The sequence below is a fragment of the Sparus aurata genome, chromosome 9, assembly GCF_900880675.1.
Source record: "Sparus aurata chromosome 9, fSpaAur1.1, whole genome shotgun sequence".
In the NCBI taxonomy this organism is placed as follows: domain Eukaryota; kingdom Metazoa; phylum Chordata; class Actinopteri; order Spariformes; family Sparidae; genus Sparus; species Sparus aurata.
In genome coordinates this window covers 11,366,232-11,385,447 of record NC_044195.1, presented here as the reverse complement: position 1 = coordinate 11,385,447, position 19,216 = coordinate 11,366,232, and the positions used below count along the sequence as shown (strand labels likewise).

The 19,216-nt window shown below is 43.8% G+C and overlaps 1 protein-coding gene across 2 annotated transcripts in view; it reads left to right on the top strand.

The window, feature by feature from the left end:
• Positions 1–722: 722 nt before the first annotated feature.
• Positions 723–19,216, top strand: part of plekhm3 (pleckstrin homology domain containing, family M, member 3) — a 55,967-nt gene continuing 37,473 nt past the window's right edge. The window contains exons 1-3 of one of the 2 annotated variants that reach the window (XM_030428872.1): positions 723–798; positions 3,769–4,763; positions 14,655–15,761. In XM_030428872.1, coding sequence (XP_030284732.1) covers positions 4,241–4,763; positions 14,655–15,761 — 1,630 coding nt within the window. In that variant the 5' untranslated portion in view covers positions 723–798; positions 3,769–4,240. The other variant, XM_030428873.1, reaches the window with a different exon arrangement.

The window sequence follows — 19,216 nt, the reverse complement described above, 5'->3', positions numbered from 1 at the left end:
ACAAACCAAAAAACTCTGCAGCCAGCCAGGGTTTGGAGAGGTGGCAATGACCACTGAGCAGAACAGCATAGGAGTTGTGAGTAAACTGTACAAAAGTTTTAGTGAAACAGATACCTCTTGAATTGAATATCTGCTATCTATTATGCAATAAACAGCAACGATTAAAATGTAACTAATACTCTGGGTAGTGTTTGAGAAGAATAATTTGTAATTTGATTATTTTAAGAGCCTACCAGTAGTTTTACTTGTAATAAAGTAATATTTCAGTAATTAAGTTGTAGCTGCTTGTATTTGAGTAACGACTGTCAATAGTATTTCCACCACTGAGTTTAATAACTATTAGTGTTAGTGGTTAAAGGTGCAATATGGAAGAATTGGCCACCTGTCAAATTTGTTCTCAAAATAAACAAGGGCAGCATATCAACAGAATAACAGCCAACAGCTGCAGTTAGCCGGCTAGCTTGGTATCCTCACATTCTTTTGTAAAGTTTAATCTGTATTGTTTTCAACTAAAATTCTTACATATTGCAACTTTAATCAAAATAAATTTCTGTATTTAGTCATATGCATTATATTTTTATCCTGTCTCATAAGGGCTTGAATTATGTTCTGACTGGTGTTTGTAAAACATGAATAACCTTGTGTATGTAACTACATATCGTGTCTAATACACGTCATTTAAGTCTGTAGTGTAATATCCAAACGATACACGGAACCTTTGTCCGGTAGCCTCGGTTGCACTCAGGGGACTTTATCACTGACGGACTGTCAAAATGACATAGTGGTAAACACAGTAAGGTGAGTCTCGATTTATGTTTTCCAGCTTTAGAATGACGCCAGTTTCGCCACCAGACAATCCCCATACAGGTCCACTGATACATGATCGTTGTGTCTTTAAGGAGCAAACAGTTTTATCTGGTCCGGAAGAGACATTGCTTAAGGATGGAGAAGGGCTAGCGATAGCTGCTAGCTAGCTAGCTCTCATCAGCTGTGGCTAAAAACAGGCCCTGTTCAGTTGGCTTTCAGAATAGTTAATCGACTTTACATATGTAGCCATGTACGGTGTGTGTGTCGTGACAAACAAGACTTGTTGGCGATCTAGCTTGCGTGGTATGTTAATGTTGCTAGCTGAAAGGCTGACCGTGGCTTCACCTCTGTCAGTGTTTACTGCTGAGATGCTGACTGTGTTTGTGGATAAAGGAGCTGAAGCCAACACAAACAACAGCACTGAGGCTAAGGCTGTGGTCTCTCATGTCTTCATTTCATTCCCCTAACCCCAACTTAATCAGTATGGTTTCGTAACGCCACTTAAGCAGTTACTGTAAGATTAAATGAGCTAACTAGCGTCTTCATGTAAGCTGTTACTGTATATTTTAATAGTTTTGATTACATTTTGAGGTTGGTGACGTTCAAGTTTGTTCTCAGAACCAGGAGACGAAAACAGATACAGAACATAAAAAACATTGTAAAAATTGTACAGGTGTGTGAAAACAGCATAGTAAGTCAAGATATAAATACATTTTAACACACAAACGTATGAAGTAGCAATTTAAACGGTATAGTGTGTGCACATTGATAAGTAAGCTGTGTGCCAATGTAGGATGGATAAAAGGTGTTCAGCAGCAATTAACAAATAAACCAGAAGAAATGAGGGTGTATTGTTAAGGAGAAAAAGACCATAAGAACAAAGCTGATGGACTTGCATGTCATTGGCGCTTTTCCAGTTTGCTGACTGCATTTTCAACACCTGTCAGGTGAGACGTTTAGAATTACAGAATTACAACAATTATAATTGTTGAGTAGAGTTCAAAACTTCAAGCAGCTTCAACCTGAATATGAGACCGGGAAAGCATTAAAGACACAATTTGATCATTATTTGTTGTGAATTTAGGGACAAATGATACAGGAGTGGTACCTCTTCTTTTTTAAACCCACCTTTTCTTGTTCCCTTCTTCCCTATAAGTAAAAGTCATTATTTTAGTTTGATAAAGATACTGTAAAGCTCTCACATTAACTGAAAATACATTTTGTTGTAGGGCTTGACAGTATGTAAAATAAGTATTGTTATTTGGATATGAGCGCAATGAGTGAGACTTATATTTTGGATATTATTACATTGTGAGTCGACAGTAAATGGAAGTCATTTTCTAAATGTATTTGATTGCTCTACTGTAATTCTTGCCTTTAAGTCATTATATTTACATTGGTGAACTTTATTTATCAAAATCTCATCATTATTTTTTTTTAAGTACAGTCAACAGTCGTCCCTACAATAGTGTTGCAAAATTAGTATTGAGGTATTTGGTCTTCGGATAGTATTTACCGGACAGAGTCAATCAAATCAGTAGTTAATGTATTGACGTTTGTTAATTTGGCTGTCCCATATTTTAGACAGACTTTCATTTCATTTTGAGTGTGAGTATTGCTATCTGTGCCTTTCCAACTAATATTGGCTGTATTTGCTGGACAGCATGTGTGAATTAACAGGAGTTCTGTGGGAAGCTCGATGACTAACTATCTTGATGACTATCTCTGCTGAAGATGCCCAGTTAGATCAGACCAGTGCTGTATCCTTAGGCAGATGATGTCATGTTAAAAAGACAATATAAATGAGTCAGTTTCAGCGACCCGTACTGCAGTTGATGTCTCAGCAAATCTGCTACCCTTGTGTTTTTTTTTCAACCAACGCAACTAATTGGGAAATGTTTGACTCCACTTTATTGTCATGACACAGATAAACGAACTGCATTGATAACGATATGTCATTTATTAGAGCAATTTCTACCTTATTTCCACTTTTAAATGTTGTGTTTGTTTATTGATTTAAGACATTTGAGTTGATTTTAGATATGAGTTGACTGACTGAAATTGTCAAAATGACTAAATGCATTTTTTCAAAATTGAAAAAATTGGTTAGGGCAGTTTCCATGTAATGTTGCTTCTGTTTACCAGCAGTAAATGTCCTGGTAATATGCAGTCCTGGACTGTATGGCCCTACTTGTGGAAGTATAATGCATTTAAGTTAATAAATGCCACAATGAAATCCTTAAAGACAACAGGGATATATATATGATAATGTCCTCCTTTCTATCTTCAACAAACTGTCATTGATAAATTGTAAATATTCAGTGTATCGCTCAACCTCACTGGAAATTGAATTGCAGTGATGCAATGGTCTTTAAATAATTCATATATGGAGAAAAGTAAAAGAGGCTGAGCTGGTGAGGGGTAGAAAATCAATGAGGGTGAGAAAGCAGACATGACAAAGACGGAGATATAGAAAGAGAAAGGAAAGAGAGACAGACAGAGAGAGAGAGAGGGAGAGAGAGAGGAGTGGAGAGAGTCAGAAGAGACAAGCAGATGGATGGGAACCCCACCCAGGCCTGCTTCCTCTCTGTCTACTCAGTCAAGTGATAAGCAGCAGAGGAGGAAGTGGAGTATTATTTCATCAGGACATGTGAGGGAGGATGATCGTTTCTGTTTTCTGAGGAGAAACCTGTCGAAGAAATCTGATGAAGATACTGAAGGTTCGTAGGTGGTTTGTTGCTTAAAGTTGTTAAACTAGTTCGGATAAAGAAGCCCTTCTTTATCCGAACCTTTCTCTTGCCAAAGCTTATATGTAAATTGTAAGAAATTGTGTGGAGTGGGTCTGTTTTTATATGTAAATGAATCACAGCATTCTTGCTGTCAGCTGTGTTTCCATTCTATGTGTTTGCTCTGCCTGCTTCCTCTTTACTATTTCCTGTTTCTCTCTATTCTTTGTCACAGTGAAGCCACAAACTCACTCCACCTGATGACCTCACAGCCACCTGGCAGACCAGAAGAGAACACATATGAAGTCGATGGTTCATTTTGACTCAACGTCAGACTTTGTCTCCATCCCCTCAGTCCCTCATCTCAGTTTGAGCTGAGGGACATAGTTTGCCACACAAATTGGCTTGTTTCTGGGCTGCCTGTTCTGTTCAGCCCTGGCATTAAGCCGCAGTAACCTTCCCCCTAAGAAGTAGCGGACATCCCCTCCAGAGCTGGAGGCACTCCATTCAAAGGAGGCTGCAGGTTGTGAAGACTGCAGGCATCTTGGATCTTCTACCTGTTCCTGGCTTGTCGTCATACTTTGAAGACCTGTATTTGACCAGCTAGTTTGGCTTGGTGGAAATGTGGATTCTTCTAACTAGGTTTTTGCCCCAATTTTTGAAAACCATCTAGTTGTGAGGCTTGTAGTTCACGAGAAGGCCCAGCCATGGAGGGTCTTGAGCAGCTTGACATGGTGGGTGACATCAGTCCGGCTCTTGAGGCCACCGAAGACTTTATCCACTGCATGGATGGGATGCAAGGCCAAGGTCCGAGCCAGGCTCCGACAGGGACCCTCCAGCCCACCAGGCAACCCAAGCAGCTGCAGGAGGTTTCCAGTGCTGCACTAGGAAAACTGAGCTCTAGTGGTGTGTGGAGCCTACTGGCTGGAGAGCAGCCAGAGGTGGGGCCCCTAGGCCTTGCCTGGGCTGACAACTTCAGCGTGTTGGGGCTCGGTATGGGCCTGAGGCACGGCAAGAGAAGCCGAGCACGGTCCACCAACGACCTGGCAGCCCATACCAAGGAGTGCACCAACCACGCCGCCAACTCCTCATCTAACTCCGTCTTCAAGAAGGGACACAACCGGTCCAGGTCAGACGTCAACTATCGGCCATCTGCATACACAGACAATGGTCTGCCAACTGTGGATTGCAACACGCTGAAGAACATGATCTTCAACCACCAGCAGGAGGGTGAGTTGACATCCTCGGTGTGAGTCTCTGTGTGAAATGATGTAGAATCTTTCAGGCGATTACGCAATTAATCATTTTTGCTATTCTGTACATTATGGATAGTGGACCAGGTAAAAGAAAGAACTAAGATTTGTGAGATTGGACTATATACATAAAATTGGCTTGGTTTGACTTGACAAAACAAGCAATTTGCAGATTTCCATTTGGCTCTGGGAAATTTGGATGGTCATTGAGTAATCCTTAATTCTTTTGTGTAAATGATTTATTAAAAATCATCAACAATTTATTATGAAAGTAAAGTAACTGGTGACATAGATGTTTTACATGGCGAATTCACATTTTGTTTTTACATTTGCACATTGTTTGCTTTTGCTTATATACAGTTGAGGTGAAACGTCTACACACACTTAAAGAACATGATTTCCTGATTTCTACAGCTCTCATTTTTCTGTGATGGAATTAGTGCAACACATACTACTTTGTCACGAAAACATTCTTGAAGTTTGGTACAATAGTGAATTTGTTATAGGTCTTCTGAAAATGCGACTAAATCTGCCTGGTCTGATATTTGGTTGAATGTCCCTCGGTCATTTTCAACTCAATTAGATGCTTTTTGATAGCCATCCAGAAGCTTCCGGTAGTCCTCTGGCTGAATTTTTCGCTCTTCTTGACAGAAGAAGGTGCTGTGTCTGGAGCAAAGGCTTCTTTTTGCATGGCCTCTCATCTCACAGTGATGCAAAACACACTTGACGATGGACACTGACACCTATCTTCCCACAGCTTCTAATTCATTGCAGACTTCTTCTGGTTGATTCTTGACCATCCTGACCAGCAGGTCAGCAGCAGCAGGTGACAGCTTGTGTTTCCTCCTGATCGTGTCTCTGACACAACTGTGCCATGCACTTTATACTTAACAACTATTTTTACAACTGATCTTGGGACCTATAACTGCTTTGAAATGGCTCCTAGTTATTTTCCTCACTTGTTCAAATCACTAACCTTCTTTTTCAGATCAATGCTGAGCTCCTTAGACTTGTAGTGTTTGTGGCTGATACGAATGGTTGTATCTAACAAGCCCCATTAAAATGGGCCCAGAAAAATATTTGATTTGATTGACACAATAGTCGAAAATTACCTAAATTGATCCTTTAAATTACTGTATGTAAATTTTTAACCAGGCAGATTTTGTCACATATTCAGGAGACCTAATTAATCATTGAACCTTACTTCATTGAATGTTCTTTATTGGCACTGAAGACTGCCATGATATACATGTATGTGTATGTAAACTTCTGATCAAGACTGTAGCTATAATCTGAATTTCTCCGTTTGTACTTAGCCTTTGTGGCAGGGTTTTAAAAAAAGTAGTACTTTGTCCTGGAAATATTGGATTATAACATCATTGTTGTGTGTTATCTTCACTTCGGATTGTCTAATGAAACTGGGACACCGTTTCAGTAAAGACTTTGATGCTGTAGACTTTTCAAAATGTTTATTTGATGCAAAAATACCATTGTATTGATGTGATGACAGAAGTGTGAGTGGCAGATATATCAACACCACCACAGATCTGCGGCTATCATTAAAACTAAGTAGAAAAATATATGCTTTCTGATCTGCCTTTAATCGCATTAGATTTGCCTAATTGGGCATTTCTGGAATGAGGGCCATCGTTGCTTAGACTCATGAAAGACGATGTCAAGCCCTCTGGTAACCAACTCATTAAATTTGAAGTAATTCTTCCAGTCCCTACCTGTTAGGAACATGCACACCTCCTCCTTCTGTGCCCTGGTATTGACTGTCCATTCACTGGAAAGCTTTCTCAGCCTTTGAGAGTCTTTTGGAGAACAGAAGTCCTGCACTATTTATCCGGCAGCCCAGGCCATATGCTGTACTTACGTTGAAGCATCCTCAGAGCACGCAATAATGATAGAAGATGATAATAAGTTGAAATGACACAGCTGTGCTATGACAGTCAATCTTCAGGCGCACACACACACACACACACACACACACACACACACACACACACACACACACACACACACACACACACACGCGCACACACACACACACACACACACACACACACGCCATTTGTTTGTGTGTTTTGGCCATCTGAAGGCCTAAGGAGATCCTAAGGGATCCTGAGGGATAATAGCCTGTAATCCTGTCAGCAAATGGACTCAAATGAGGCGAGAGAAGAAGCAACCCAATTACCCGCCCCCTGATACTTGCAGGATTATTTAGTATTAGCATATGTGTGAAAAGGCATCAGGCTATTTAGTTTGGCTTGGCGTGTATTGAAAGCAAAGAAGTAGGAAGAGAAGGGCGGTAATAAGGAGAAGGCAGAGTGAATTAGCTCGGCCTCGCTATGTCTCTTCATTCACATTTAATATTTTTTGCCTGGTTGCCTTCCCATTTGTGACAGGGATGTTTCAATGCACAACAAACGGTCCACTCACACTCACAGAGAGTAATGACACCTTAGGCTTGTAAACAAACAAACAAATTTGGTAATGCACCATGTTCGCAGCAGAATTACAGAACCACTGAAACTTTTACATATAATCAGCTGGTACTAGACCTCTGAACCGGTTTCTATATCCATCCATCCATCCATTTTCATCCGCTTATCCGGGGCCGGGTCGCGGGGGCAGCTGCCTGAGCAGGGACACCCAGACCTCCCTCTCCCCGGATACTGCCTCCAGCTCTTCCGGGAGGACCCCAAGGCGTTCCCAGGCCAGCTGGGCGACATAGTCACACCAGCGTGTCCTGGGTCTTCCTCGGGGTCTCCTCCCGGAGGGACATGCCAGGAACACCTCCCGAGGGAGGCGTCCCGGGGGCATCCGAAACAGATGCCCGAGCCACCTCAGCTGGCTCCTCTCGATGTGGAGGAGCAGCGGCTCTACTCTGAGCTCCTCCCGGGTGACAGAGCTCTTCACCCTATCTCTAAGGGAGCGCCCTGCCACCCTGCGGAGGAAACTCATTTCGGCCGCTTGTATCCGGGATCTTATTCTTTCGGTCATGACCCAAAGTTCATGGTCATAGGTGAGGGTCGGAACGTAGATTGACTGGTAAATCGAGAGCTTCGCCTTTCGGCTCAGCTCTCTCTTCACCACGACGGACCGATACAAAGACCGCATTACTGCGGCCGCTGCACCGATCCGTCTGTCAATCTCACGCTCCATCCTTCCCTCACTCGTGAACAAGACCCCAAGATACTTAAACTCCTCCACTTGAGGCAGGAACTCTCCTCCCACCTGGAGGGAGCAGGCCACCTTTTTCCGGTCGAGAACCATGGCCTCGGATTTGGAGGTGCTGATTCTCATCCCAGCCGCTTCGCACTCGGCTGCAAACCGCCCCAGGACATGCTGGAGGTCCCGGCTCGAAGGAGCCAACAAGACCACATCATCCGCGAAAAGCAGAGATGAGATCCATTGGCTCCCGAACCAGATCCCCTCCGGCCCGTGGCTGCGCCTAGAAATTCTGTCCATAAAAGTAATGAACAGAACCGGTGACAAAGGGCAGCCCTGCCGGAGTCCAACATGTACTGGGAACAGGTCTGACTTACTGCCGGCAATGCGAACCAAGCTCCTGCTCCGGCAGTACAGGGACCGTACGGCCCTTAATAGAGGGCCCCCGACCCCGTACTCCCGGAGCACCCCCCACAGTATGCCACGAGGGACACGGTCGAATGCCTTCTCCAAGTCCACAAAACACATGTGGACTGGTTGGGCAAACTCCCATGAACCCTCGAGCACCCTGGTGCGGGAGGTTGAGCGGTACCGGCTAGAAATAGTCGGGCTCACCTCCACGCACAGCCTGGGCTCTGGAACCCAACTCCTTGAGAGAGGCTGGACTCTCTTCTACTCTGGAGTTGCCCGCGGCGAGAGGCGGCGAGCTGGTGTGGGCTTGCTTATAGCCCCCCAGCTCAGCCGCCATGTGTTGGAGTTCTCCCCGGTGAACGAGAGGGTCGTTTCCCTGCGCCTTCGGGTCGGGGATAGGGCTCTCACCGTTGTCTCGGCTTATGGGCCGAACAGCGGTGCAGAGTACCCGGCCTTCTTGGAGTCCCTGGGAGGGGTACTGGGGAGGGGTACTGGAGAGTGCTCCAACCGGGGACTCCGTCGTTCTCCTGGGGGACTTCAACGCCCACGTGGGCGATGACAGTGTTACCTGGAGGGGAGTGATTGGGAGGAACGGCCTCCCCGATCTGAACCCGAGTGGTGCTTTGTTACTGGACTTCTGTGCTAGTCACAGTTTGTCCATAACAAACACCATGTTCAAGCATAAGGGTGTCCATATGTGCACGTGGCACCAGGACACCCTAGGCCGGAGATCAATGATCGACTTTGTGGTCGTGTCATCTGACCTCCGGCCGTATGTCTTGGACACTCGGGTGAAGAGAGGGGCTGAGCTGTCAACTGATCACCACCTGGTGGTGAGTTGGATCCGCTGGCGGGGGAGGAAGCTGGACAGACCTGGCAGACCCAAACGTATCGTGAGGGTCTGCTGGGAACGTCTGGCAGAACCCTCTGCCAGGGAGATCTTTAACTCCCACCTCCGGGAGAGCTTTGACCAGATCCCGAGGGAGGCTGGGGACATTGAGTCCGAATGGACCATGTTCTCCACCTCCATTGTTGACGCGGCTGTCCGGAGCTGTGGCCGTAAGGTCTCCGGTGCCTGTCGCGGCGGCAATCCCCGAACCCGGTGGTGGACCCCGGAAGTAAGGGTTGCTGTCAAGCTGAAGAAGGAGTCCTACCGGGCCTGGCTGGCCCGGGGGACTCCTGAGGCAGCTGACGGGTACCGGCAGGCCAAGCGTGCGGCAGCACGGGCAGTCTCGGAAGCAAAAACTCGGGTCTGGGAAGAGTTCGGGGAGGCCATGGAGGAGGACTACCGGTCGGCCTCGAAGAAATTCTGGCAAACCATCCGGCGCCTCAGGAGGGGGAAGCAGTCCTCCACCAACACTGTTTACAGTGGAGGTGGGGAGCTGTTGACCTCGACTGGGGACATCGTCGGGCGGTGGAAGGAATACTTCGAGGATCTCCTCAATCCCGCTGACACGCCTTCCATAGAGGAAGCAGAGGCTGGGGACTCAGAGGTTGACCCATCCATCACCCAAGCCGAAGTCACTGAGGTAGTCCGTAAGCTCCTCAGTGGCAAAGCACCGGGGGTGGATGAGATCCGCCCTGAGTACCTCAAGTCTCTGGATGTTGTGGGGCTGTCTTGGCTGACACGTCTCTGCAGCATCGCGTGGCAGTCGGGGACAGTGCCTCTGGACTGGCAGACCGGGGTGGTGGTCCCCCTATTTAAAAAGGGGGACCGGAGGGTGTGTTCCAACTATCGGGGGATCACACTCCTCAGCCTCCCCGGGAAAGTCTATTCCAGGGTACTGGAGAGGAGAATTCGGCCGATAGTCGAACCTCGGATCCAGGAGGAACAATGCGGTTTCCGTCCTGGCCGTGGAACACTGGACCAGCTCTATACCCTCCGGTTTCTATATGGAAGAAAAAATACTGTATGATTTAACATTCACTAATGTTAAATGGAAATGATAAATGAACTGTATTTAATGCTTTTCTAGCCTACCAACCATTCAAAATGCAAGGTGCCGGCCTACACATCAGGAGCAACACAGTGCTTTCTATCCAAAGCACCGCACTGTATTTGTATTCTCAGCCATTCACACTCACTCACACACTGAAGGAACAACCATCTGGAGCTATTTTGGGGTTCAATACCTACTCTACCTCCAGAGCCACAGCCAACTCTTAGATAAACAATTGGTTAATCAACAAAATATTAACGACCAAAAAATACTGCTAAATGAGCAGTTGTTTAAGTCATTTATCATACATAATCGCCTAATATGTGCTGGTTCAAGCTACTAAAATTAGTATTTAAGTATTAAGTATTTGTTAAGTATTTGCTGCTTTTTCTCTATTTTATTGTGAACTGAATGTCTGTGTTTTGGAATTAAGTTCTGAAGTAAAGCATTTGGAAGATGTCACCTTTGGGTCCTGGTCACTGTGGCATATTCATGTCTTTTAAAGACCAAAAAAAAAATAGGTAGTATTAAAAATGTCATAAAGAAAACAACAACAAAGAAAATGGTTACCAAAGATGAGCTGACTTTGTATGACATTTACCTACAGTAGCTGTGGTCAGACTTTTTGGCTGCAGGTGTGCTGTGTGTAAAGAGGTACTTCAGCAGGATGACAGATAGTTTTTTTTTCATTATCATCGAGTCTTGTGCTACAGAATACTTTAGAAATGGTCTATGGTGTTATGGTAACAAAGAAGCATAAATTGTTCCTTTTGTTTTTCTTCCAACTGTATTTAGCAAGTTTGACCACTGCATTCTTTCTGGTCCATGTTGATTACTGACAAATATGCAAGCAGCGAATGTACATGTTTCACAAAGTACAGTACGAGTGCACTCAATTAAGTGTGGTCACATCTAACATAGTTGTCCAAAGCAGTTTCAGTTGTTTTCAGTCGGCCTGTCTGTTTTTTGTTTTTTTTCCGCTTCTGCCTCCCTTCAATAATGAAACTCAGTAGAATTTGTTCTGGTTAAGGTTGCATCTTTATCATAGTTTGCGCTGCGCTGAATCAATATGCTTCTGTTAATGTTGATTTGCATCTTTGTGCTGACTGTGTGTTCATACTTCCCCTATGTTTCGATTCCTGATGTATCTGAACGCACTGAAGCACGTCATTCATGACATGACACACATCCTTTCCCCCCCTAGTTCTGGCATTACCCAACCAGGGGAATTAACAGCTTATTCAGTGAAGTTGGTCTACAGAATATGTTTTGAAGTCTCTAGCTGTTTGATGGACTACAAGTGCTACATTACAGAATGAAAATGTACTGTACCTGTGTGTGGCTGCAGGGGCCTTTTCCTGCTTTATCATCTGCAGTCTATATGTGGTGTGGTATCCAGGAAGTGGTGGGAGTCTGTTAGATTTGGAAAAGGGCACGTAATATTATGATTGGCGGTGCTGTATAGCTACTTCGCAGCGCTGAGAGAAAAGTGTTAATTCTAGTTGAAGGCCTGTATGTGTATGTTAGACTATCACTAGAGTGTGATGTCAAAACCTACCAGGTGTAGATGAAGGCTAATTGAACAGAGCAGTTTTCCCCGCCACAATGCCTAATTCTCATTTCGACTCTCCCAAGCGTGAAGACTGCCAATCAGCCAGACCTGACTCCAGCCCAACTTATTTGCATTTTCATTTGTTCCTTTTGGCAAAAAGGTTTGTTAACATGCAAAGTCTGAGACCTAGAGTGACACCACGTATGCCGCCGTTTTGATAAGATTGATGAGGCACTTGACTCAACAGCGTTTTTAACTGGAGCTGTGAAGGATTAAGCTTTGCCTTTTCCCTCCTTGACTCATTTAGCATGTTAAAGAAACAAAATGCAATATCTGCCAATTAGACTGCTGCTGTGGGGGTTCACAATTAAATCAGATGGTGGGGATTGCTTAGGGCTTTGGAGGAGGTGATTGTTGTTATTTTTAAGTAAACCTGCCTACCAATTACAAGACATTTATATATGAAGGATACTATGCTGCAAAGCTTTTTATTTTACATTTAGATGTCCAGGCTAGAAGAATTACTTTCTAAATAATAGTATATATAAAAACAACCTTTCCCATTATAAGAGAATTTATTTATACTTATTTGAGATGTATTTTGACATGTTAAATCACTTGTGGATAGCTCACAGAAAAAGTCACAGTCATTTTTGCTGACCCATCTTAAGTCCACAACATTCAGCAGTTTTTCAGCAGTTTCATGCCGGACTGTACACTTGTACTCTCCTTCCTCTTTTCATTGGAGGGTTGGTTGAGATTGTAACACAATAGGAACCTTTGAGATCGATGAAGCTGTAATTGTATCTTGTATATGTGTTGCTTTCTTTGAGGTCAAGTTTATTGCACAAATGTGAAACATTTTAAAATCAGCATATCTATCTCAAAATGTATTTATGTATGGGCCCCAAAAACCCGGTATCCATCAAGAAAGATTTGTTATAATTAGTGTTACCCTCACCGTTTACCCCCACCAGTGTATTAAGCATTTTGTAAATACAATAGCTGCTGGAGTTGCTGCTGGCTGGCATCTGACCTGTTATTTTTAGGTATGGTTGCTCCAGCAGAGGTCATTCTTGTTGTCTACATGAGCGTAAACCCTCCTTAATCAAGAAGAAAAGACACATTATATCACAAGAACAGACTAGGACAGACATAAATGAGGGTGAAACAAACCTCCTGAGCAGCAGACAGTGAAGAGATTGTTCCGCTGACGTTAAGATTAGGAAAGTGGGACATTTTGCTGAGTGGCCTCTGTAACAATACTGTTTCTTCCTGTCTTGGTGACAAGAAACACCCGTGTAGGATCTCTTAGGAAAATACTCCCCCCCAGCCTCTGATTAGCCTCACATAATAGACCTTGTGTGTGTGAGCCACCCAAAAAGATAAAAAATGCATGTCCAAAAATGTCACTTACTTGATTGAAAAAGCTTGAGTCCTGCTCCTTCATGTGTCGCAGGATGGCTGTTCTCAGCTTGGATTAACAGCCGTTACAATGGATTCTAATGGAGACCCTGAGTCATGGCAGACGGCATAAAAACAACCATAGACATTTTTTACACTGCCTGTGCAGCATTATGTACACTCTAACATTGATCCATATCTTCCAAACTCGGGCTGACATGATATTGTATTTTCACTGGACAGTTATTGTGGCCAAGATAATTCATGCCAATCATATTTTTGCAATATATACAGACATTTTTGGAAAGAATGCTCTTAGTCAAATTCAACCTTTACTTTGAAAAAAGCAAAACAACAACCGACAAAACACACAATAAACAAATGAATAACATTCATTATGTGAGTGAAGGGAGGTGGAGAGTGTCAAGTCTATGGAACTGTAAATTTCATTGACATGAAATCAATAAATAGCAGCCACAGACCAGATCCTTGCCGCACACTAGCTAGTTTAAGAGGCGCTGGGTTCTTTACATGATAATCACATGTCTATTATTAACACGATATCAAGATTACATTTTTAGACTATCACAGTTATTGTCGTTACCGGTTATAAGCAACACCCCCTATTCCAAACACTTCTCCACGACAGACCTAAATAGAGAGGAATCTGTTGTTCCCTTTGCTGTCGTGTACATTTCTTCAGTGGCTCATTTAAGCAATGTAAATGAAAATATAACAATTAACCTGAATATGACATTTGTTATGAGTTTCCCTTTGAGATTTCTGCATCAAGAAAACATCAGAAGATACATTATATTGTTTAGAAGGATTGCTTCAAAAATAATATGAAGTCATAGTAATAGTACTTAGTAATATAAGTTATATAAGTACTCCATGTGTGTGAAAAACACCATTACCAGTTACTGAAACATCTCAAAACTGCAGCTGCCAACATCCATGAAGGATTAAGGTACAAACTGTATTGAGCCAACGAGCCAGCCTGCAGGGGGTGAATGTTTGATATTTTTCAGTACTCCTCCCATTTTACAGGGCAGCTGGATTTGAGAGATCGTACAAGAATCCACCTTGCCAGACATCAAATTCTGCAGCTGTGTCTGAACCACAGTGGTTCAAATACTTTTTAGATAATAAACTGTCTGGCACGTCTATTTAACAGTCACATGGATCCAGTGGCAAGGTATTAGTATCAGAATAGTCACAACAGGCACATATTAAAGAAATGATAGTGTCAGACCTGTTATTTGTGCCCACTGAAGATCAGCTGACTTGCATCAGAGGGAAGTTATTTATTAAGAATAAAACAGCTTGTTATCAAGAACTCAGACTCCACTCACACTCATTTTCCCTCCTCTGTATCGTTTTCCAGCTGATAAAAGCAGCAGCAGCAGCAATGTGGTGAAGCAGGGTCAGATGGAGCAGCGTGAGGGGCCCCGGGGTCGCTGGACGCCCTGCCATGTCGAGCTGACTCCCTGTGAGCTCCGGCTGTACACTCTGGACAGCAGTGCCAACCGCCAGCTGGGCACTGCCTACTCTCTGTCACACTGCCAGAGTGTCATCTCACCAGCACCGTGCAGCCAGCCAGGTCAGATCACTCAACCCGTCGATCAACGCACGCTCCAGGCTTTGTTTTTCAACAGCACGCGTCTACAGCTGAGGGCAGGAAGCCAATGGGAAGCCATGGAGTGGAGACGGCTGATGTGGGAGAAGGTGCAGGCAGCCAGACCTGTGAGGCAGGAGAACCGCCAGCGGAAGACCGGAGTGGAAAACCAACAGGTCGCCAAGTTTCCTGCACCCATGTCACCCTCCTCTTCGCCGTCTCCATCGGGGCTTGACACCCGACCTGATGGTGAGAGCGACATCCCCGCCTCAGCAGAGCCGACACCGCTGGATTCTGGTGTCCTGAGCAGACCCACAACCCTGCCACTGTTCACCCAGCACTCCCAGGACGTCCTTAAAGCAGGCCTGCTCCATCAGCTGGTGGATCAAAACAACTGGCTGGCCTTCACCTTCGTCCTGACCAGATCTGCTCTCCGGGCCTTCCCCACTGAGGGCCGAGGGCCTGTCTCCCAGCCTGTCCTCCAGTACTCATTGGCCTCCTGCCTAGCCGTGCAGCACGACCAGGAACCAGAAAACGGAGAGACACGGACAGATAGAGGGGACTGCTTCCAGGCAGTTTTCCCCAAAGAGGTGCTCAGACTTCGGGCGGACGATCAGCTCAAGGCCCAGGAATGGGTGGAGGCTCTGCGGGAGGTAGTTGAAGCGCAAAGACCTGCTCAAGAAGAAGGGGGAGAATCGGGAGAAGGCGCTCCAGGCCTCCTCCAGGGAGTGCTGTTGCGATCAAAACCATCCAGGGAGAGGAGACAGCGGGAGGCCCAGAGAGCCAAGCGGCAGTCAGTCACCACCAGTTTTCTCAGTATTCTCACCTGTCTGGCTGTGGAGAAGGGCCTCACTGCTCAGAGCTTCAAGTGTGCAGGTAAATGACCAAAACACGCACACACGTTATCTTGTGCATACATTAGTCGCATGATTCCAACATAAACTTACCCACAAAGGTTAGATATTTCAACATACCATCTACAATCTCAAAGCTCTTAATCAAACGGGTTCCCTAAACACTGTGTCAGCAACTGTGTCACATTAACACGCTGGGTGTGTTTTAGGGATAGACCGAGTTCCATCCTGGCTTATTATTTGGGCCAGTATTCAACAAATCTGATTATCTGGATCAGTGTTTGTGTCCTACTGCTAATAACATGTATTATTTAAAACATGCAGTACATTGGCTCTGGTAAGGTATTCTTTCTTCATCTGTGGACACCAGGCTGTGGTCTCACACAATGTCCCGCCCACAGCAATATCTGATTGATTACACGTCAGGAGTCATAGTCATAGTCATAAGCACTGAATAATCAAAACCAGCAAAGTCACCGGTAAGTGGTGAGTTATCAAATAAATGTAGTGGAATTATAAAGTAGCAGGAAAAGGAAATACTTAAGTAAAGTACCTCAAAATTGTACCACAGCACAGTACTTGGTGAACTGTTATTCTAAATTTTGACACTTCGTGTAGGTCTATATGGTTGTATTGCAGGTGGTGATGGAGGTTGGTTGTGTTTCCTCTAGAAGTTGAAACAAATGCTCGGCATGTTTTACACAGTACCTGTGTTTGTAACACGTCGTCTCTCCTGAATCCAAAATAAGTCCATATAGCAGAAGTGCTGTTTCTTTTCACCACAAGGTCTTCGCCGACCACATTTTCATTGCTTTTCTCTCCTCCCTCAGCCATCATAACCTGGCAATCACCACCAAATTGATGCCGATTAATTTTGTCAGGGTAGCTAACGGCTAGCTGGGGCTTCATCTGATTGGCCCTTGTATCCAGGGCTCCGTCTGATAGGCTAAATGTTGGCATGACCAAGGTGCATGCATGGCGCATGTACACAAAATTATTTTTCTTATTCATGGCATGTCAGGCAGTCATTTGCGATGTGTTTATTGCACATGTTCATATCGCGATGACGATGAAAATTCGATTTATCGGGCAGCCCTAGGCAAAAGCAAGCAGAGCAGCAGGTTGATAGTTGTCAAAGAGCAGTGAAAAGGTCAGTTGCTTTGTTATGATAGTATAAAAAATACCTGCTCATTTAGCTGAATTTAGATGAATAATCCTAGAAATTCTCTCTCTCTATATATGCTAATAATTTTCATTGCAAAAAATTAACCACTGAACACAATATGTCCTCTCTCTCACTGTAAAGTCCATTCTATCTTTAGATGATCCAGAGGCTGCTCATTTCCACAAACACACTTGTGTTATCTGCATATTAAAACTGACTGGCTTCCAATTCAATCTTGTTGCAATGTCACAACATCCTGCTCGTACAGACATGTGGTAAATCAGGTTTAAAAGGTTTGTAAAAACAACCTTCTGCTGTCATGGTGCAAGAAGAATATTTTGAATGTAGGAAGGATGCTGTTTCTTTGAGTACATCCACCTTTTCCTGTCAGTCAGCGGTTTTGGGTGTATTTAGTCTGTACCCTTTTCATATCCTGAAACATAACAGCCTCTCTCCCTCCTTTATTAGTCCCCATGCCAGGCCCTTGGACAGCCCCATAAATGGCAGGCTGTGCTTTTACTCTCCCTGGGTGTGAAACGTGGGCTCCCTCTCTCTCTCGTAGGAGGGCTTTGAATAATAACCGCTCACCTCCCTTTTTATTTGTAACAACTGGCTTATTAATGCAGGGCTGTTTGAAAGGCCAGCTGAAACAGGAACAAGGACAGAGGCCGTCTGGGGGCAACTGATGATAATTGGTAGGCTTAAAGCGCTGGAGGAGAGGAAAATGGATGAATGAATGAATGAATGAGAGCGGATGAAAGCGGCCGGGGATGCTACAGTGGTCAGGCTTGATCGTAGTTGTTTGATTGAAGGGTTTCTGGGGTAGAGCTTGACGGGAGGGACAGCTGGATACGTCCATTTTCTATACAGAGCACACCTCTACTCACTCAGTGCATTTATTTTCCTCCCTTTCCTCCCTTTCTTTCTTTTTCCTTTCACCATTTCATTCAGACTCACAGCCTCTACCTCTTTTTGTCTCTCTCTGTCCTTCCTCATTCATTTGACTGTATCCCTTCTTAGTCTCCTGCAGTGTAACTCAGCAAGTCCTGAAAAAGTGCTTTACACTGTTTAAAATCAAGGCCTTAAACATGGTTTAATTCCAAAAGTTATTGTTTGGGTTCTCATATTTTTAGCTTTATAATTTTCATTTCCATTTCATTTTTAGTTGGGAAATTGGTGTTTAAATTTAAAGACTGAGTATTTAAACCTAATGAAATGTTCTTTGAACTGGTTTTGAAACTGTCTCAATTTAATACTGAAGCTTCAGCAGCTGAGATGGGAGAGACTGCATACAACAACTGTTACCTGGCCTTCTCACCAGTCAGAGCTTTATGGGAATCATTATTTTTCTTAGAATTATGGAAAAATCCCAACTCTTTTAGATCTTAAAAAAACAATTTGGCTCTATATCGGGTTATAAAAAAAATAACTCTTAACTTGGAAACATGTTCGGCATTTCAGAGCAGTGAACACCTTCACTTATTTAGGAATTCAGATTGTTTCTAAATTGATAGATGTTGTGAATTCTAACTACAGTCAGAATATGGCATATATGTCAAAAACAGTTGAGAGATGGTTGGGTCTTCCAGTCTCCCTAAATGGTAGACTCAACATACTCGAGATGAGTATTCTCCGGTAAACTGTTATATTTATTCCAGAATATTCCATTGCCACCTATACCAGACTTTTTTTCTAGAATAAAGAAAATGACTAGACTAGGTTTGTCTCTCTTTTTTTGCCATATGATGGGGGAGGGTTACAGTGCCCTTACGTGCTGTGGTATTACTGGGTAGCTCAATTAAGAACATTAATGTTTCACATCACCACAGCTGAGTCTACAGCATGGGAGGCTATTGAGTCATACTCCTTAAACTTCCATTACCCACTAAAATCAGATAAGCCCCAAAATTTCAAAAAGATTTCATCTAATCCTGTTGTCAAATATATGATAGTGTCTGGCAGGATAAAAAAATATGTATCAGTAAGAAACCTATTTCATTTCTTGTCTGAGGCCAATTTGGGGCAAATATGGGTGGATAGAGGGATAGGATGGATGAAAGATATCTTTGGAAATAATGGAAATCTTCTTATGTTTGTTCTGGCCATTAGATATAATATCCCTTGTAAACACTTTTTTAAGTATTTACAACTCAGGAGCTTTATCAGGGCTAAGCAAGGTCAGTCCATGCTGATTTCCCCACTGTTTCCATTGCAGAAAATTCTAATGAAAAATCTCTTCAGAAAAGTATCATATCTTAACTCTATGAAGTACTGACAGCATTTTCTTCTGAATGTTCCACTTTTAAACTCAA